Source organism: Bombina bombina, chromosome 4 (assembly GCF_027579735.1).
Source record: "Bombina bombina isolate aBomBom1 chromosome 4, aBomBom1.pri, whole genome shotgun sequence".
Taxonomy (NCBI): Eukaryota; Metazoa; Chordata; class Amphibia; order Anura; family Bombinatoridae; genus Bombina; species Bombina bombina.
This window is the reverse complement of record NC_069502.1, coordinates 1,169,237,858-1,169,260,370: the sequence shown is the minus strand read 5'-3', so window position 1 is coordinate 1,169,260,370 and position 22,513 is coordinate 1,169,237,858. Positions and strand designations below refer to the sequence as shown.

At 36.8% G+C, this 22,513-nt stretch overlaps 1 protein-coding gene across 1 annotated transcript in view; it reads right to left on the bottom strand.

Annotated features, from left to right (window-relative positions):
* Window positions 1–22,513, bottom strand: part of LOC128658136 (calpain-13-like) — a 281,469-nt gene that overhangs the window by 68,700 nt on the left and 190,256 nt on the right. Inside the window, exons 11-14 of the mRNA XM_053712636.1 lie at window positions 21,766–21,917; window positions 7,643–7,654; window positions 5,354–5,556; window positions 3,179–3,238 (exon numbers count right to left, since the gene is read on the bottom strand). Of these exons, the coding sequence (XP_053568611.1) occupies window positions 3,179–3,238; window positions 5,354–5,556; window positions 7,643–7,654; window positions 21,766–21,917 (427 nt within the window). The remainder of the gene's footprint in view (window positions 1–3,178; window positions 3,239–5,353; window positions 5,557–7,642; window positions 7,655–21,765; window positions 21,918–22,513) is intronic.

The window sequence follows — 22,513 nt, the reverse complement described above, 5'->3', positions numbered from 1 at the left end:
TAATACAGTATATGTTCAAATTTGTTAAACCATTTTATGATTGCAAACATGATTACTGTTAACTATGTTAAAAATATTGCTCTTGTTCTCAGTAGATAATAATTTTGGTATTGTCAGTGTTTTCCATTGATCATTATCACAAAAATGGCTCTGCCACTAATATCCCTGAAGTTTGAAATGTTTACCTTTTAAAAATATCACAAAACCATTAACTGCCTTATTAATCTACAAATTTCGTAATTTAAAAACCAAATGTGCAGAATTAACAAGAAACAAAATGGCGATTTTGTGTATTTAGGGATTACATCACAGGTTGAAGGATCTGTAGGCTGGTTGATCCCTTTCTGTAGTGTGTAGTGATGCTGCTAATAGGTGACGTATGATTTAGATTGTGATCACAAAGAGTACAGGACTTCACCAAATCAATAATGAAAAGTGCTACAGATAAACAATATACATTGTTACTTATGAGCAGGACACATGCAATGAGCCAATAAGGAGTTGTATATGTCCACCAATTACCACTGTGAAGTTTAAACACATAGGGGTGGATCACAATGCTTTAAACAAAAAAAAAAAACACCATTAAAATCTATGGATATTTTTGTAGATAAACAATTTAATATGTTTTTATAAATGATTATGATCAACCCCATAGCTTACAAGCAATTATCCATGCAATAATACAATTCTGTAACAAGAAGAGCTTTTTATTGTTGCATTTGATTGTCCGGATCAGAAATAACACAGTGGTTATAAACCAGGGCTATATGAAGTTAAACATGAAGGGGGCAAATGAAGGCAAGGTTAGGCTGGTCCACCAGGATTGTGTGGTGCTCCTTGGAAGGTGGTTATATGAGCAATATGCCTCACCTCTGGTATTGCCTGGCTCATTGCTGTATAACAATATCATTTTTTTCTGGCTGCAAAGAGAGTGGGGAAGCCAGGCATAGTTTTCTCTCAAAACCCCAAAGAGTAGAAAATAACATGAAACACAGCTGGCAACATATTTCAAATAATTTAAAGCAAGAAGATGTATAGCATATGTAACTGGCTGGAAGTGGGCTGTATGTTCATGACTAGAAATATATGGTGCAGAGGGTATACTCCTGGTCTGGACTTTGGTTCCTACTCCTAAATAAGACAAACAGTGGTTTGACTCTGGGCTGATAGATGTGTTTTTACCTCTAACAGAAGAGAAGATGCAAAGGAAAAACATGATGTCTAACATATGCCCATACCTTGTTAAAAGAGGATGCAGGAGACATGAGAGTAGTTAGCGGTTGTATATGTGTGAATAGCAGGAAGACGAGGGAAAGCAGAAGGTATTGGTCATCAAGGATTTAATGTATGCTTTTAACTGATAAACACAGAGTTTGCAGGAACCTGATGAATTCTCAGTAATGGGACAGGAGAGTGCTAGGGATGTGAGTTAAGATGAGTAAACAGCTGTTGGCAGAAGTCAAATACTAGCCTGCTCATGTTGCCATCAACTCTATCAAAGAAATGTTCAATAGAGCAAATATATTGATAGTCTAATAGGTTTAGTTCAGGAAAACAAGAACTATACTCACAGAGGGATGCACCTCCAAGCGCTGTAAATGTTGACTGGAGAAACTGCTCTGGAGATCATCAGATGGGAAACTGAAAGACTCCAGTCAGCATCTCCTGTGAGTACAGCTCTTGCTTTCCTCCATGGGCTAGATTTATCATACCTGAGGCGTACAGGGGCACTTATACGTGCCCCAGTACGCCTCAGCTCGCCTGTGGCAGGGCGAAATTACCCGTAGGTAATTAACATTGCACATGGAGCGCAATTTTGCGCTCGTGTGCAATCCCGCCCCCTGCCCGTGCACAGCCAATCACGCGCGGGCAGGAGCTGTCAATCTCCTTGGTCAGACCCGACCGAGGAGATTGAATTTCGCCACCTTAGAGGTGGCAAAGAGTTTAGGGAAGCAGCGGTCTGGTGACCGCTGCTTGATAAATCATGGCGAGCAAGTTCTTGTGAGAACTTGCTGCCGTAGGGGCTTGATAAATCTAGCCCTATAGTAGCAGAAGTAATAGATTTTAAACATTTACACACTAGGTGGCTCCATTTTACTATTTTTTTCTGTTTTCTAGTTATAGCCCAGACCCAATTTGAGGTGCAGCCAATAGGTTTTTTTTGTTGAGAAAACCATTTTTTTATCCTGCAACTTTTTTTTCTCCTTTGTTGACTATCATTAATCATTATGTGAATAATTAAGAATCATGTTGACTCTAATATTATAAAAGGCACATATAAAGCTTTGAATATCAATGTAAAATATACTGAAATAGTATATAAAAGGAATAGAGAAAAAACTATATACGTACATATAAGTGGCATGCATGTAAATTAAATATTTAATTAAATATTTGTTAAAAAACTAAATATGTCTACTTAAAGGAACACTGAACCCAAATTGTTTCTTTCATAATTCAGATATAGCATGAAATTTTAAGCAACTTTCTAATTCACTCCTAATATCAATTTTTCTTTGTTCTCTTGCTATATTTATTTTAAAAGCAGAAATGTGAATCTTAACAGCCAGCCCATTTTAGGTTCGGCACCATGGATAGCGCTTGCTTATTGGAGGCTGACATTTACCCACCAATAAGCAAGCATAACCCAGGTTCTCAACCAAAAATGGGCCGGCTCCTATGCATCACATTCCTGCTTTTTAAATAAACAAAGCAAGAGAACGAAAAAAAATTGATAATAGGAGTAAATTAGAAAGTTGCTTAAAATTGCATGCTCTATCTGAATTATGAAAGAAAAAAATTGGGTTTAGTGTCCCTTTAAGCTTAGTAAATCATAGTCACATGTAAAAGAAAAAAAAAAGGATTTTATACCATCTGGTTAAGGTTACACTAAACATCTGACAACATGTGTGTGTAATTGTAAAGCAGAAGTATGTGAACATGTAGCAAGTCATAAGAATTTTTATAACAGACACATTTTAATGTTTTTAATGTTTTTTTTTTACTCTTTTTTACTTTTTTACCCCAATGTTTGTTAGCACCTATTACTAAATGTTAGAAGTCCCCTGTATATTAATTATCATTCTTTAATGTTATATCACTTCATTATTTTTTTTAAAGAGAACAAATATTTGTGTTAAACTTTTTAAATAAAAAAACAAAAAACTGTACTTACTTTATTCCAGAACTGTTCGGATATGTCTGGTTATCCTCCTTTGTGTCTGCTTCTGAATAACTAAAATAAATGAAAAGGATATACTATTTGTAAATTGAACTGTGCACGTGCAAAAGGCAACAAATTGGTTTCAGATTAATTTTTTTAATTGAATATTTTGGGAAATTAGTTTCCCCAAATATTGGTTGCTGGTGGTCTACTCGGTATTCATTTTGTTTTAAATAAAACAAATACTGAATATTCGTTAAATATTTATATTTGTTTTAATTGAGAAAATGTAAATGTTTTAAAGCTACAGGTGAAAAGTTCACCTGTAGCTTTATATTTACCTTTAGCACGCTGAAGAGCCGCGCTAACCTGCTCCTCGTCTTCGCAGAGCCCTAGGCCTTCACTTAAGGACCTATTTCTTTAGTGCATGACCTGGCAGCCGCCACACTAGGCCTCCTATTATCGTGCCCGGGCTCTGTGAAGACGAGGAGCGGGTTAGCGCAGCTCCCCAGTGTGCTAAAGATAAGTATTTAACCATTTAAAAAAAAAAAAAACGAATGAATACTGACAAATTTTATATTTATTCATTTTCTTTAAAAATTCAGGTGCATTGATTTGGATATTCATTTCATAGAAACAAAAGGAATATTCCTGTTTTGATAATTAATGAGCATTCATTATGAAATGAACTCTAGAACCTATTACAGTGAATACGAATTACAGGTTTCTGTAAATCTGAATTTCAGTTTTTTCAAGGTGACGATGTAGAGCTACACTATTTGAAATGAATCTAGTGTGTCTCAAAACTTTTCATAAATGTCTACGACATCTTTTGCCTAAATTTTAAGATGCTTTTCATTTTGAAAACCCATACATTTTTTTTGAAAGATGGACAGTCAAAGACTTAGAGCCAGATTGTGAGTGGAGCCCTATTTAGCACTTTCATCAGCGCGACAACTGCGCTAGAAGTAAAATGTCAGAAACTCAATATAGCTTGCGTGCAAATGATAGCGCGCCAACCATAATCTGGCCCTTATTTTGTAAATATATCATTGTTCAGTTCCCATAAATAAACATTTACAATTTAATCTTAAAGGGACATAATACCAATATCATAAATCACATGAAAGTGATCTAGTATAACTGTAAAACGCTGACAAGAAAATATCACTTGAACAACTCTATGTAAAAAAGGAAGAATTTTACCTCAAAATTTCTGAATCTCACAATAGTAAGTGCTCTGCAAACAGTTATTCTTCAGCTACTGTCTAGCAGCAGGTTGAAAAAAAAACAAAAAAACAATAGCATGAGCAGGGCTAAGGTCATGCTTTGCTGTACTGTGATCTCATGATATTTTACTGAAATTTTACAAGATTTCATAGTAAACATAGTAAAAATAACATGACTGTCCCTTTCTAAATCCTGGGACTAGCATCCTGATTGGCTTCTTAAAGTCACAAAGGGATGTGGCTACTGAGGAAATTTTAGAGGTAAAATATTTACCTTTTTACATAAAGATGTCAGGTGATATTTTCTAGTCAGCTTTTTACAGCTATGCTGCATCACTTTAAGGTGCCTCAACCTTTGGATATCACGTCCCTGTTCCAGGTGTTAGGTAGTTTAGGAGACATTTGGATGACACACAAATCCCCCCAAAAAACACTGCAGTCCTCTCTGTTACTGCAGTTATCTTCACACACAGAAAACCATCTGTGTCCTCTCTTCTGGCAACATCACCCTAATACAGCCTGGCAAGTCATACCCAGAGGACAATGAATTGTAGCTGAGTCCTGTTTGGCAGAATGTGCAGAGGAGTGAGGACAATAGCTGAAATAGAGACACTTGTGGACAGATCTTTCCAAAGGCTCAACTGTGAACATCAAACTGTTGGGACTGAGCTTTTTAAGAGCATGCACACCTCTAAGCCCACAATGAATCAAGAAAGAAAAACAGATGTTCTTGTACTGAACACTTTGTTTAAATGGTTTTCTTTCATATGCATATATCATTTTAAGTCCTTAGCTATCTTCAGTTTTAATCAGTGTGTTAAATAACTCTTAAGAACAAACTGCAAAAAATAGGAGTAATAAACTACCACACCAGTTCTACAATTTTATTACAGAAACATTCAAGAGAAAAATATATAGATAGCATTTAAATATACAACAAAACATATAAAAATATTACTCAGCCAATTCTTTGGTCTTCAAAAAGATTCTCAGAAGGAACTGTGATTCCTGACCATTGTTTAATGCAAAGGGGATAATGACATATGACCCTGGTGGCACCATAAAAGATCTTGTGACTTCACGCACATTCTCTAGTCCTGTATTTATAGTTTCTGTAGCTTGTTGGGGATAATATTTCTCTTGTGTTCCACTCTTAAGACCCTGATTATAATAAAGAATAAAACAGAACACGTTTTTCAGTTATATGCAGTGAGATACAAATAATTAGAAAAGATTAATTTTAGAAAACAATACAACAGATGGTTGGAGCAGGTCAGAATGAGGAATGGGTAATTTTTATAATAAGCAAGTCCAGTACTTTATTGAGTGCATAAATCTAAGTCCTGGGTATCATAAATGACTCAGACATTGTGTGATTTTACTACATAGTAGGGATGGGCGAATGTGTTTATATCCGAATTCGAATGTTAGAACGAATGTTATTGTAGAAATTCGCTTTACATAATAGAATGTTGATAAGAACGAATATTCTTAAAAATTCGATTTTCGAATGTTATTTACAGTTTTCGAATGTCACATTCGAATTCGAATGTGACATTCGAATTCGAATGTCACATTCAAATTTGAATGTTACATTCGAAAATCACATTCGAATTCGAATATTACATTTATAAAACACAGTATTAGGCTAGAAATACTATTTTGAATTCAAATATCACATTTGAATCGAATATCACATTCGAATCGAATATCACATTTAAAACACAGTATTAGACTAGAAATACTATTTCAAATTCGAATGTGACATTCAAATTCGAATGTAGCATTCAAATTCGAATATTACATTCATTAAACACAGTTGTAGGCTAGAAATACTATTTAAAATTTTAATGTCACATTCGAATTCGAATATTACATTTTCGAAATTGAATGAATACATAGCTAAACATTCTATTATTCGAACGAATATTTTCGAATTTTATTGAAAAATTTGAAAACGAAAATTCGAAAATAGAATGTTAGAATGTTATATAAACATTCTAAATTCGATTTGAACGAACGAATGTATCAAAATTCGTTTTAAATTTCGAATTTTTAGAAACATTCGCCCATCCCTACTACATAGCCATAGACTTATATGATCATAGAAGAGTGCCAGGAATTAAATAACCATATTGGCCACCAAAAAGAGTTTATTGTGTCATAACCCCCATAAATACATAGACCTTTGTCATATGAGAACTTTGTATTTAAAGGGTTTCATTTTTTTGGTGGGGAGATTTCTGCACTCCTACATGAAAGCAAAATATGCAACCAATGATGCAGTAAAATATGGATTGATTCAGTATTGGTGATGACTGCTTAATGTGTAAGAATGCACGTTTTCTCATGTAGCTGATAAAATCTCTTCATGGCATGTGTCTACTTAACACATTAACCTCTTGACGTGCTTAGGACCTGCCATACTGTCGTAAAAGCACTGGGCTTTAATGTCTTTACGACGGCATGAAACGTCCTAACTTTTGCGGCATTCTGCTTTCCCTCCTTATTGAAGATCCGGGTGTTTAGACTGGGGTATTTGACTAGCAATGCAGGCAGTCCCCTTTGAGCCAATCAGCAACATTGGAGTCACGTGATCACAGTGATGATCACATGACTTCCTGTTTTCTGTGTTGTTTGCAATCGGAACTTGGTAGCCCCCATCCTGAAGTGGTTAATAGGATATTTGAATAGTTTTAACTTCCTAGCTTCCTATTGTGATAAATTAACATTCTGATAATCCCATTTTAGCTAAAAGGTGTGATATTTTACCTTTTTAATAAACTAAAGTTCCAGATGTTAAGTGACATTAATGCACAATTGGTTTTATCAGTAAGAACCACCTTCTTGCGCTCAAGCAAGTATACATTTAAAGACCTGTGTTTAGTTCATTGCCCAACTGTGCTTTGTGATATGGAAAGCCCTTTAAAGTACATATGTCATGGACGTATACGGATAATTACCACTATTGCCTAATGAGATGGTATATGTGGGTGTATGGAAGGGACAAACAACCCCCTACAATTGTCTCCAATTTTTAGGGGGCTTGAAGCACAAAAGAGAGCTGCAAGCACAGCATACAAGTAAGGCAGATACTTACATGGAATTTTGATAGCATTGTGTTGTCTTTCTTCACCTTTATATGTTGTTTTCCATTGTTCAGGATATTTTATTTATTTATTGAGTTATTGTTTTCATCTTGAAATTTGTTACCAGACTAAAACTCTTATAAAATATAACAACTTACCTTTGTATCAACCTGTGAAAAGATAGAAAAAAGGCATTGTTATTTGTCTAGTGTTATATAACTCTTTTATTATTCAATAACATGCACATTTATATAATTGTTCATTATAATAAGCTAGTTCTAAAGCCCGTGTACACGGGCCATTTTTTGCAGTACAGCGGTCCCACCCCATTGCTCTCTCTCTTTCTCCCCTCTCTTTTGCTCTCTCTTTCTCCCCACTCTTTTGCTCTCTCTCTCTCTCTCTCTCTCTCTCTCTCCCCCCTCTCTTTTACTCTCTCTCTCCCCCCCTCTATTTTACTCTCTCTCTCTCCCATCTCTCTATTGCTCTCTCTTTCCCTCCCCCCTCTCTTTTGCTCTCTCTCTCTCTCCCCCCTCTCTTTTGCTCTCTCTCTCTCCCCTCTCTTTTGCTCTCTCTTCCCCCTCTCTTTTGCTCTCTCTCTCCCCCCTCTCTTTTGCTCTCTCCCCCCTCTCTTTTGCGCTCTCTCTCCCCCCTCTCTTTTGTGCTCTCTCTCCCCCTCTCTTTTGTGCTCTCTCTCCCCCTCTCTTTTGTGCTCTTTCTCCCCTCTCTTTTGCGCTCTCTCTCCCTCTCTTTTGCGCTCTCTCCCCCTCTCTTTTGCACTCTATCTCCCCCTCTCTTTTGAACACTCTCCCTCCTCTCTGTTGCTGTCTCCCTCACCCCTCTCTTTTGCTGTCTCTCTCCCCCCTCTCTTTTGCTGTATCTCTCCCCCCTCTCTTTTGCTGTATCTCTCCCCCCTCTCTTTTGCTCTCTCTGTCCCCCCTCTCTTTTGCTCTCTCTCTCCTCCTCTCTTTTGCTCTCTCTTTCTCCCCCTCTCTTGTGCGCTCTCTCCCCCCTTCTTTTTTGTGCTCTCGCTCTCCCTCTCTTTGTGCTCTCTCTCCTCCTCTCTTTTGCGCTCTCCCCCCCTCTCTTTTGTGCACTCTCCCCCTCTCTTTTGTGCTCTCTCCCCCCTCTCTTTTGTACACTCTCCCTCCTCTCTTTTGCTGTCTCTCTCCCCCTCTCTTTTGCTGTCTCTCTCCCCCCTCTCTTTTGCTGTATCTCTCCCCCTCTCTTGTGCTGTATCTCTCCCCCCTCTCTTTTGCTCTCTCTCTCCCCCCTCGCTTGTGCGCTCTCTCTCCCCCTCTTTTTTGCGCTCTCTCTCTCCCTCTCTTTTGTGCTCTCTCCTCCTCTCTTTTGCGCTCTCTCCCTCCTCTCTTTTTTGCACTCTCCCCCCTCTCTTTTGTGCACTCTCCCCCTCTCTTTTGTGCTCTATCCCCCCTCTCTTTTGTGCTCTCTCTCCCTCCTCTATTTTGCGCTCTCTCCCCCCTCTCTTTTGCTGTCTCTCTCCCCCCTCTCTTGTGCTGTCTCTTTCCCCCCTCTCTTTTGCTGTCTCTCTCCCCCCTCTCTTTTGTGCTGTCTCTCTCCCCCTCTCTTTTGTGCTGTCTCTCTCCCCCTCTCTTTTGTGCTGTCTCTCTCCCCTCTCTCTTTTGTGCTCTTTCCCCCCTCTCTTTTGTGCTCTTTCCTCCCTCTCTTTTGTGCACCCTCTCTCCTCTCTTTTGTGCACTCTACCCCTCTCTTTTGTGCACTCTCCCCCTCTCTTTTGTGCTCTCTCCCCCCTCTCTTTTGCTGTCTCTCTCCCCCCTCTCTTTTGCTGTCTCTCTCCTCCTCTCTTTTGCTGTCTCTCTCCACCTCTCTTGTGTGCTGTCTCTCTCCCCCTCTCTTTTGCTGTCTCTCTCCCCCTCTCTTTTGTGCTGTCTCTCCCCCTCTCTCTTTTGTGCTCTCTCTCCCCCTCTCTTTTGTGCTCTCTCTCCCCCTCTCTTTTTCTGTCTCTCTCCCCACTCTCTTTTGCTGTCTCTCTCCCCCCTCTAATTTGCTGTCTCTCTCCCCTCTCTTTTGCTGTCTCTTTCCCCTCTCTCTTTTGCTGTCTCTCTCTCCCTCTCTCTATCCCCCCTCTACTGCTCTCTCTATTCCCCCTCTTTAGAGCTCTCTGTCTCATAGCAGCTGTCCCCGGTATCTGGCCCCTCCTGTTCCCACCTGGCCCCGCCCACATTACACCCGGCCAAGCCCACGTCGCACCGGCCCGGCCACGCCCACGTCATACCACCCGCCCGACCACACCCACTCCACCACACAACGCCAGGTTAGTTGGAAGGCCAGGTGTGTTTGTCTTCGCGCGCAGTCTCTACTGCGCATGACAGCTTCGGACAAACACACTTGGCCTTTTATTATATAGGATTGTGTTATTAAGAAACATGTATCATCCTCTGCTAAGACTATTTGGGTTTAAGAGGCTCATCTAAAATAGAAAAACTGTATCACATTGATATAGGACATTTTAAATATATGAAAGCCATGTTGCCATCCATTCACCTTTTAATTATACAACTAAGAAAGTAAATCTCTCAAATCTAGGGCTAACTGCAATATTTATGTTTATTTTGCTATAATTTGGACCTGATTAATGAACAACACATTGGTATAATGACCCTTTAATATTTTCAGTAACTTAGATTGTATATATTTATTGGCATTAACAGACTTTGGATTTTTTTAATTTTTGTTGAACTTCATGATTCTATCAGGTTAGCTTATATCTACTCAAGTGAATAGGTTTTGTTGTTGCAAACAATATTGCAAACACAACTGTCATGTAGTTCCTAATGCATATACCAGTGTCTACCCAGGTATGCTCTAATGGAAAGGAGTTACATTTACAAAGAAAGATATAAGAGAAATAGATCACTTTAATAATGGAAATAGAATTTAAAGTTTTACAATTATATGCTATGGAAAACATAATTTATGCTTACCTGATAAATTCATTTTTTTCATGGTGGTGAGAGTCCACGATCAATTACTCCTTGGAATTACTCTTCTCTACCACTAGGAGGAGGCAAAGATCCCCAAACCCCAAGAACTCTATAAAACCCCTCCCAACTCACACATACCTTTGACTAACGTATAGCAAAGCAAAGTGAGGTAATATAAATTAATAAGAGCCATAAAAGGAGCAGGGGAAAAGATGTGCTAAAGAAAAAATAACCTTAAAAAATATAAGGGTGGGTCTTGTGGACTCTCACAACCATGAAAGAAATTAATTTATCTGGTAAGCAAAATTTATGTTTTTTTCATACAGGTGGTGAGAGTTCACAATCCAAAACACCTGGGAACTAATACACAAGCTCTGGAGTCCATGAGTAATAACACAAAAGAAGGAATTTAAAAACATATTTTTTCATTGGAAATTAAATCCACAACCCAATAACATTTTTTTTTAATGCACTTAAAATAAATAAACAGGCAAAAAAAATCAAACTGAGACAATTGCCGGAAGAACCTTCATATCAAAGGCTACTTCAGAAGAAGCAAAAACATCAAAATGGTAAAATTTTCTAAAAGTATGCAAAGAAGAACAAGTAGCTACCTTGCAAATCTAGTCAACTGAAGCCTTTATTCTTGAAGGCTCAAGAAGTGGCAACTGACCAAGTAGAATGAACAGTAATCCACTGTGGGAGAGGCTGACCTGCCTCCAAGTAAGCTTTGTGACTCAAAAGTTTCAACCAAAAGGCCAAAGAAACAGCAGAAACTTGCTGATCTTTCCTAAGAAAGTGAATGAACAAACTAGAAGTTTTTTTAAAGTCCTTAGTAGCATCAATGTAATATTTCAATGCCCTAACAATGTCCAAAGTATGCAAAGACCTCTCTGAAGAATTCTTGGGATTAGGAAACAATGAACAATAATATCTCAGCTAAAAATGTCTGAAGAAACAACGTTAGGCAAAAAGTCAAAAGCAGTCTGCAAAAACTGCCTTATCCTGATAAAAAATCAGATAAGGAGGATCACAAGAAAGAGCAGATAAACTATTTCATGAGAAGAGATATCCAAAATAAATAACACTTTCCAAGAACATAGTTTAATATACAACTTACGCAAAGGTTCAAAAGTAGGAGCCTGCAAAACCCTTAACAGCAAGCTGGATTACAGGTTTAATACAGACCAAAGCCTGAACAAAATCATGAATATCAGGAAGATTAGCAATGTTACTATGCAGAAGTCAAGTCCTACAAAAACACTTTGGTTAATGCAAGCAAATTAAATCCATTGAAGGGTTGAATGGTTGTCTTTGTGCCTGAGAATCCTCCTCTGTCACAGAGTTCCACCCACTTAAGGTGCAATAGTCCTATTTCTGTTGAGGGGAGCTAAATAACCCCAGCGCAAGTCACACAGAAATGTAAGAACCATGTGTTACACACAGTGCGGGTTGATCACATAGCAGGACCGCTGACAGGCTTGCATTTAGTGTATTGTAGGAAGTGTTACTACCCATTACTAGAGAATCTCACTATCCCTCTAATCAGACTAATCACAGAAGCAGTGTTTACTAAAGCGTTTCTGTTCTTTGTCCAGGGGGAACTTAGTCTTGCCTAGACTTTTAGATACCTCGTATTTTGAGGTTTCTACTTCCTTTTTTAAGATGTTAAAGGAACTTAGTTCCTCCTGCAAAAATAGTGCAGGAACTCCGTTCCCATGCGTTCCCGCTCGACTTGACCCCTGTTACTATGGAACAAAACTGAAAGAGCAGACATTTGCCCCATCATAGAACTGGCAGATAGGCCCTTATCCAGATAATCCTGTAAGAACTGTAAAATCCTAGGAATTCTGAAAAAAATGCCAGGAAAAACCATGATCAACCCACCATGAAATAAAGGTTTTCCAGACCTTATGATAGATTCTCCTAGCTACAGGCTTATGAGCCTGAATTATAGGACCACTAGATACAGCAGAATTACATAATTAATAAGTGCATAATAAAAAGACAATGACATCACCTACTCTGAATTTTAAATAAGCATCAGATTTTTTTCTGAAAAATAATTTTTTCTCCCATTTTTCGGCCCCATGTATCATGTGACAGACATCAGCTAATCACAGACTAGTATACCTATACCCTGTGAGCTTGTGCACATGCTCAGTAGGATCTTGTCCCAGAAAGTGTGAATATAAAAAGACTGTGCAAAATTTGATAATGTAAGTAAATTGGAAAGTGTTTTAAAACTTCATGCTCTTTCTGATCATAAAAACTTAATTAAAGGGACACTGAACCCACATTTTTATTTTGTGACTCAGTTAGAGCATGCATATTTAAGCAACTTTCAAATTTACTCCTATTATCAAATGTTCTTCATTCTCTTGGTATCTTTATTTGAAATGCAAGAATGTAAGTTTAGATGCCGGCCCATTTTTGGTGAACAACCTGGGTTGCCCTTGCTGATTGGTGGATACATTCATCCACCAATAAAAAAGTGCTGTACATAGTCTGAACCAAAAAAAAAAGTTTAGATGTCTTCTTTTTCAAATAAAGATAGCAAGAGAACAAAGACAAATTGATAAAAGGAGTAAATTAGAAAGTTGCTTAAAATTGCATGCTCTATCTGAATCACAAAAGAAAACATTTGGGTTCAGTGTCCCTTAAATACTTGAGTATCCCTTTAAGGTTTCAATCCCAGAATCAGAGAAGCCTCTATGTCTAAGGACTAAACATTCAATGTCCATGCCATCATGTTCAGAGACTTGAGATCTGGATGGAAAAATGGACCTTGAGACAGAAGGTCTGGCTGCAGAGGAAGAGGCCAAGGAGGACAGCTGGACATCGGAACTAGATCTGCATACCAAATCCTGTGAGGCCAAGCTGGGCAATTAGGATTACTGAATATTTCTCTAGGCTTATCTTGGAAATATCTCTGGGTAAAAGTATCAGAGGAGGAAACAGATAAGCAAGCTGAAATGACCAAGGAACTACTAGAATATCCACTAGCTCTGCTTGAGGATCACTGGACCTCACAAAGTACCTGGGAAGATTTTTGTTCAAATGAGAGGCCATCAGATCTATCTCTGGGACACTCCAAAGATCCACAATCTGATTGAACAAATCCCAGTGAAGAGATTGATGACTGAGAAAGTCTTCTTCCCAGTTGTTAACCCCTGGAATATGAATCATAGACACCAGACAGTTATTGATTTCTGCCAATGAGAGAATTCAAGACACCTCCCTCATGGCTAGGGAACTGTGAGTTTCCCCTTATGGTTGGCATAAAAGTTCCCCCTTATGGTTGGGTAAAAGTATCAGAGGAGGAAACAGATAAGCAAGCTGAAATTACCAAGGAACTACTAGAATATCCACTAGCTCTGCTTGAGGATCCCTGGATCTCACAAAGTACCTGGGAAGATTTTTGTTCAAATGAGAGGCCATCAGATCTATCTCTGGGACACTCCAAAGATCCACAATCTGATTGAACAAATCCCAGTGAAGAGATTGATGACTGAGAAAGTCTTCTTCCCAGTTGTTAACCCCTGGAATATGAATCACAGAAACCAGACAGTTATTGATTTCTGCAAATGAGAGAATTCAAGACACCTCCCTCATGGCTAGGGAACTGTGAGTTCCCCCTTATGGTTGGCATAAGCCACTGATGTCACCATTGTCTGTCTGAAAACAGAGATGAGATTTTTTAACAGAGGCCAAGCTTGAAGAGCCCTAAAAAATTTGCACGGAGTTCTAGAACATTAAAAGGTATCATCACCTCCCAAGGATCCCAAACTCCCTGTGCTTTCAAAAACCTCAAAAGAGCTAGTAGTGATCACAGTCCAGGTAGGATGAGAAAAAGAAGCCCCCTGAATAATAAACTGATGATCCAGCCACCAAGTCAGAGACTGAGTATAGTCTTTGTACCATTGATGAAGCATACAAAGCTAAAGATCTCTCATGTGAAAACGAGCAAATGTAATTGCATCTGAAGCTGCAATAATAAGACCTAGAACTTCTATACAAAAAGCAACCAAGTGGAAAGAGAGAGACTAAAGGTCCAGACAGGTGTACACCAATCTTAACCTTCTCTGCTCTGTTAAAGAAAGACTCATGGAGACTGAATCTATTTGAAAACCTTAAAAAGTTACCTTTGTTAGAGGAAACAAAAACTTTTTCTAAAAAAATTGATCATTCCACCATGTTGTTGAAGAAACAACAATTGTCGGTTGGTTTGAGAATCTGCTAAAGGAAAAGATGGAGTTTGAACCAAGATGTATTGAAAAACTGCAATACCCTGAGTTCTGATTACAGACAAGAGTGCACCCAGAACCTTTTTAATGGCACTGTAGCCAGACCAAATGGTAGAGCAACAAACTGAAAATATGTGTCCAGAAAGGCAAACCTTTAGAAACTGGAAATGTTCTCTGCAAATTGGAACATGGAGGTAAGCGTCCTTTAAATCTATTGTGGACAAAATCTGACCTTGCTGAACAAAAGGTAGAATAGTCCAAATAGTTTCCATTTTGAAAGATGGATTCCTTACAAATTTCTTCAGAGCTTTCAGCCCCAGAACTGGTCTGAAAGCACTTTCCTTCTTTGGAACAATTAAGAGATTTGAATAAAATCTCATCCCCTGTTCCTGCAAAGGAACTGGAACAATCACTCCCAAAGCTTCCAGATCTTACACAGGCTAAAAAAAAGCTTGAGATTTTACAGGATTCCTTGGACTATTGGACAAAAAAAAACCTTCCTCTGGGAGGCCTTGTTCTGAATCTTATCCGATATCCATGAGAAACTATATTAAGAATCCAGGGATCAGAAACAGGCTGAAACCAAGCCTCCTGAGAGAAGCTTAACTTGCCCCTTACCAGGACTTCTTGATTTGGGGCTGCACCTTCATGCAGTTTTGGTAGTAGGGATAGATTTCTTACCCTGCTTTGACTTGTTTTAGTTAGCACTAGGTCTCCATACTGAGCCAGAGGTGCCCTGCTTCTGAGCTGAGGAGTCAACCTTTTGTTCCTTATTCTGACAAAAGGAACGAAAATGATTAGAACCTTTAAATTTCCCTCTGGACTTTTTGTCTTGAGGAAGAAAAGCACCTCTACCTCCAGTAACAGTAGATATATTAGAATATAAATCAGCAACTTCTTTCCCTAAAAGTAAAGAGATAATAATCTGGATTTGATACCATATCAGCAGACCAGGAATTAAGCCAAAAGGCTTTCCTGGCAAGGACTATCAAATACATGCTTTTGACATTAATCTTCATAATATCAAATACATCATCACAAATAAAAGAATTGGCACCTTTGAGTAAACCCAAAAGATTTGCACTAGTAGAGTCAACAGAGCACTGTTCTGATAGACTATATAACCAGTAAGTAGAAGCAGCAACCACATCAACAATAGAAATAGCTGGCCTGAGCAAATAGCCTGCATGTAAAAAGACACTTCTATGAAAAGACTTCTATCTAAAGGGTACTATCTTCCAAAAGAATAGTAGTACGTTTAGCCACAGTGAAAATAACCCCATCCACCTTGGGAACTGTTTCTGATCCCTGATACAGTTATCAGCAGGTAAAGGATATAACTTTTTAAACTTTGCAGAAGGAGTAAATGAATTACCTGGCTTAGACTATTCCCTGGAAATCATGTCAAAGACAGCATCAGGAATAGGGAAATCCTCAAACATTCTTAAAAACTGACTTTAATTGATTACACAGCTTATCATTATAAACGTTATGATCTTTAACCCCTAAAGTAATTAAGGCCTCTTTTAAAAGAAAACAAATATGTTCAACTTTATACAAAAAAGAGGAAATATCCGATTCAACACAGACAGTTGAAGATTCCTCATCACCAGAGGAAACCACCATCTGAAGACATAGCTATATCCCTAACTTCATGGCACATAGAACTTGTAGAAGGTAAAATCCTAACTGACCTTTTACGCTTGTTTGAAGGTGGGAGAGCAAAAATCACAGTAGGTGAAACATTATTAATATTCTCATGTAATGAACAAAAAGAAGGAGCATTAATACCCAAAGAAACAGCATTAGGTCGGTCTGAGTAGGAGAAGACACCTCATCTTTTTTTGCAATAAGCACACCTAATAATGGTAGAAAGGTGTTCATGGGACGCAGTTTCTCTGGTCGATTTAGGCACACAATCAAACTTCTCCATTATAGCATATAAGAAAGTAAAGTAACAAACACTATAAACCCCTTAAAAAGCTCTTCAGGAATGGAAATTACTTACCCCCTCCTAAGTAGCTTTTTAAATAAACTCACAGGTACAATGCATGCTAAGCTGAGCTGCAAAACAAAGCAGGAGACATTAACATTACATTTAAAGGAGAGATAACGTTGATCAGGAAGAAGAAAATGTGTGTGAAAACAGCTATAAGGGATTTATTGCGCCAAAACCCAACGTGCGCATAGCCGAGGATGAACCAGACATGCGTAAACCAGCCAAAGTGCGAAAAATAACTAAAATAAAACTAAAGGGACGTGCGCTAATCTCACAAGCATTAACCTGACATGCACAACCCCAACGCATGTAAACCCAAAGGCCGGTGCACGGACGGTAAAGCTGATGTGCAGCAAGGAGAATAATGAAAAGGATTCTGTCCCAGGGCTACATATATAAATACAGTATATATATATATATATATATATATATATATATATATATATATATATATATGTGTGTGTGTAAAAAAGAGAGTTGATAGAAAAAAGGGCGCAAATAAAATATATAACACAGAATATCAATACTAATAGAATCAGTAATATTAATAATATATTGTCTTACTAGGATATCGGACCTCTCTTCATGAGTATCGTGATTCAACAGAAAAATGGCTAATGTCTAGTATCAAATGAAAATAGTAGTAGTATAACTTATTGGACTAAAAAGTACAGTGATACTATTAGTATATATGGTACCCTGTATAGAGATATTAATAAATATATTAAAACACAAAATACACAGTACAATGCAGTGATAATAAACGGATACACTAATATCCCTGTTGTAAACTGAGCATAGAATACATGGAAAGCATAAAATAAAGACTTTGTGTCAAAATTGAACACAAATGAGTTTAATTTGTCCTTCACAAACAAAACAAGTCCTGTAGAAATAGACTTTCTTGATGTTGTTTTCTTTCAGGAAAACAATGAGATGCATACAAAACTGTACAAAAAGATAACAGATAGTAATGGCTACCTACATGCCAAAAGTGGGCATGACAAGAATTGGATAAATAACATCCAGACAGGACAATTTCAGAGACTAAAAAGAAACTGTTCTAAAAAAGATGATTTTGATCTATAAGCAAAGAATTTAAGTGATAGATTCAAGGCTAGGGGTACAACACATATAAAGTAGGAGAAGCACTAAATAAGGTGAAAAATATTGATAGGAAGGATCTTCTAAAAACAGGAATGAGATGAGTTCCTAAGATACAAAATGTGAAAGAGGAGTCGGTTAATTTTTTCACAACATTTAATGAAGGGGCGCCAGAAATTAGAAAAATAATAAAAAAACACTGGCATATCCTCAAGAAAGATACCCTCCTGAATCAGATCACAACTAAAGAACCAAAAATCGTTTTTAGAAAGAACAAATATTTAAAAAATAGGGAACTAAAAAATGTGGACAGGAAAGAAACCAATTGGCTTAATAAGGCCATAGTAGGATTTTTTAAATGCAACAGAAGAAACTGTGTGGCCTGCGCTCACTATTTTCTCAATAATAAACCGACTAAGGAAATAATTTCAACAGCCACCACCAAACAATATAAGATTCAGAGTCTGTGCAATTGTCGGACTGAATACGTTGTGTACCTCCTACAATGTGGGTGTGGCCTACAGTATGTGGGACGGACCACAAGGCCCTATAAGAAGAGGCTGTTAGAACATATTAATAACATAGAGTCCGGTGAAAAAACACATAACCTCTCAGCCCACTATAAGGAAAAACATAATCGAAATCCTTCATGTCTAAGAGGAACCATCATAGAGTGTGTACAAAACAACAGGAGAGGCGGAGATAGAGAACTCAGTCTCCGCAAAAGAGAAACTTATTGGATCTACACACTGGGAACGTTGGTTCCACAAGGCCTAAATAAAGATATTGATTTGGCGGCATTTCTGATCTGATTTCTTTTAGTATGGACAAGTTAATATATTTCATTACATAGTTTACCACATAAAAAGCTCTTAGTGTTATGGTATCTACTATGGTATCTACTATGCTTCTGGTTTCAATGTTTGTATATATATATATATAATTTTATTTATTTTTTATTTATTTTTTATTTATTTTTTTTATTGTGATTTTTACTAGAATTTGAAAAAATAATTTTAAGAACATAATTTTAACTAATATTAAAAACCAGTCATATTAGTCATATTAATTAAATGTATTTAATTAATAATTGGCAAATCTAAAGGTATTAAAAATGACAAGTTATATAAAGATAATATTAATATTTCAAATAATGAAATAACTATACAATTTTTACTGCATAAGATATCAACTGAACCCACTATATATTCTCTCTAAAATGGGCCATAAGAGCACTTCAAATTAAAAACTTTTCTCTATGGGTTTTAATACATCTAGCTTTGACTCTCCAATTTTATACATCTGAAAAACTAAACTAGGAGTTTATACTCTTATTTTATTTCATAATCCAAATTTATTATAGAGATCACACATTTTTAGCGTAATATAGTATTAGAATATTTAAAACACACAGCAATACATAATTATCTCTGTTTTAGAGAATGTGAGTACAATAAGATTTTAATGTGGTATGAAATGTATGTTTCAACTCTCGTTTGGGTTTTTATTTGAGGACATCACTTCCCACTAGCGAGTCCTTTATGGTCATGCTAGCTTCCAATTACTAGACAATTGATTTTCAGTCTCTAGCTTTTTGATCTGTGATGATCATATTTGTCTATGTGTATGTTTATTGTTCCCAATACCTTGAGCTAAGTATTTCCTCCATATTCACTGTATACTGTTTGCTATGTTTATTTATTAATTCTAAGCTCCTTTATGTACCTTTTTTTAGCTATTAACTATTAGGTTCAAAATGAAATTTCTGTGTTTCAAATACGTTAATTCCCACTACAAATGCAATGCTTAATACGGACTTTGTAACACAATGAAACTATCATGCTAGCTGCAGTGTATAATGCGGACTTTGTTTAACAAGGAAATTCGTATTCCATGGCAACCACAATTCAAACAAGTGCCTGAAATCAGCTGTTATAGCTGCTTAGCGTAGAAATAGTATATGCCGACAGAGGGTCATGTGACTACTTTCATGATCCAATTAAAATCTCTGTTTAAGGGGGGTGTGTAACCGCTTCGCTTGAAATAGAGCTTGCATAGAAGCAGACTGCAAATTCCTCTGATGAAGAAGGCTGCAAAGTTAAAACGCCTTTGAAACGCGTCAGGATAATAGGATAACCGAGTCTGCTATTTCTACTGATCCTTAATTATAGCAGGGCAAAACCTGTCATTAGTTTTTATATGCTCTGCTGGTCGGAGGACCCATGTGTTGATTTTTACTGCTTAATAATACCTCATATATTATTGAGGTTTTTAAACGTGAGTGCACTGCTGTGAATAAAGTAAATTGTTATATTTTACATACGGGGTTGCACTATTATTGTCCTTATCTGTTTTGCATGCACATGGTCATCTGAAAAGAACACAAGCACAGACAAACACTTCGACCAAGTCCTCTAAGCTGTTACCTGGATCCCTGGAGAACGAAGGAAGTTTCTACCGACACTACGCGGCACTTACCTCATATAGATTGAGGTCAAGGAGTGTAAGTAGACACCCTTAGGGGGACCTGTACTCCGGGCTCTGGGTTGTTACATTACTGTTTTGCGATATCATATTAAGTGCATACACTCTATATTGAGTTTTGGTGTTTCTATTCAGTTTAAATACACTGAGGACTGGAAAGATAAACTCTATTATCTGTTTAACAATTTTGAAGAGAAAAATCTATCAAGAGACTCCTGTATTTTGAATGTCATTTAAGATTTATGCCAAGTGATTAGATTATATTGATATGTATTTTATGCTTTCCATGTATTCTATGCTCAGTTTACAACAGGGATATTAGTGTATCCGTTTATTATCACTGCATTGTACTGTGTATTTTGTGTTTTAATATATTTATTAATATTTCTATACAGGGTACCATATATACTAATAGTATCACTGTACTTTTTAGTCCAATAAGTTATACTACTACTATTTTCATTTGATACTAGACATTAGCCATTTTTCTGATGAATCACGATACTCATGCAGAGAGGTCCGATATCCTAGTAAGACAATATATTATTAATATTACTGATTCTATTAGTATTGATATTCTGTGTTATATATTTTATTTGCGCCCTTTTTTCTATCAACTCTCTTTTTTACATATCTTCTCTTACCTAGGCTGGAGGGTGTGGGGACTCTCCGAACCTGGCAGATAGATTAGGGCAGCATTTATTATTGATCCAATTACTTGTCCTGGTGGTTCGCTATTGCGCCATATGCACAATTCTTCCTTTTTCATATATATATATATATATATATATATATATATATATATATATATATATATATATACTGTATATATATATGCAAATATATATATGAACTTAAAAGTGCCTGTAACATAGCTATAAAGCGTCTAAATGTTAATAAATGAAACATACCAATAGACATTAGTTTACCAACAAATAAGCAGCAGACAGCCAAACCAGTACTGAAACATATCTGAAGAGGTTATAAAATAGGAGTATATTGTAGATCCAAAGAGAGAGGCAAAAGTCGCTGTGACCAATTATGGAAGGTTTATGAAAAATTTCCCATGAGGTAAAAAAGAATCACAAACCATACCCCATATATATCCCTCTGACAAGCACTGTACTCTGAGGGTAAACTGGGCCTCAATAAAGACTGAAAACCCCTCTCTCTGAAGGATCAAATGCACATCTTTATTCTTCAACCACCTCCAGCGGAAGCAAAGTAAAGACTGAGGTATGTGTGAGATGGGAGGGGTTTTATAGGGCTCTTGGTGTTTCGGAATCTTTTCCTTTTAGTGGTAGAGAAGAGTAATTCCCAGGAGTAATAATTGTTGGGCTCTCAACACCTGTATGAAAGAAATGTAATGACTTTCATGTGCCTTTAACACCTTTTAACATTATAAGTAATAAGCTGGCTGTAGTTTATCGTACTAACGTTATATGCAAAAAAGAGACTGTTTTATTCCAATTATAAATATTTACCTTGCATAACAGAAAGCCAATTGGGAACCAGCCATTGTTATATCTGTGCTCATTTGCCAGACTCTGCATCAGCGCTACAGTCACATTATAACAACGTTTTCCTCCTTCTGATTCAGAAACATTTATCAAATATTGAGGGTTTTTCCAAATGTCTGCAATAAGCCAGAAAAAGATTTGCAATCATGAATATATAGGTACATGATGTACTTTTATAAAATGTAATATCATTATTCCCATAGTTTAGCTAACATTACACTTACTGTGAACCAGAGATTTTTGTTCAGTCATTTAAATAACTATAGGGTCATTTTCAGTATTATCAATCATCTTGTCATATAGGTAAAAGGGACTTAAAACAATTTTAGATAGTAATTTAAAATATTTAATAATGCTTAACGGGATATGAAACCCATTTTTTTTTTCTTTCATGATTCAGAAAGATTATGCAATTTTAAACAACTTTCCAATTAACTTATTTTATCTAATTTGCTTTATTGTCTTGATATCCTTTGTTGAAAAGCATATCTAAATAGGCTTAACAGATGTTGATTGGTGATTGCACATATATGCCTCGTGTGATTGGCTCATCCATATGCATTGCTATTTCTTCAACAAAGGATACCTAAAGAATGAATCAAATTAGATAATAGAAGTAAATAGGAATGTTGTTTAATATTGTATTCTCTATCTGAATCATGAAAGAAAGATGTTGGGTTTCATGTCCCTTTAATAAAAGAAAACTGCAATA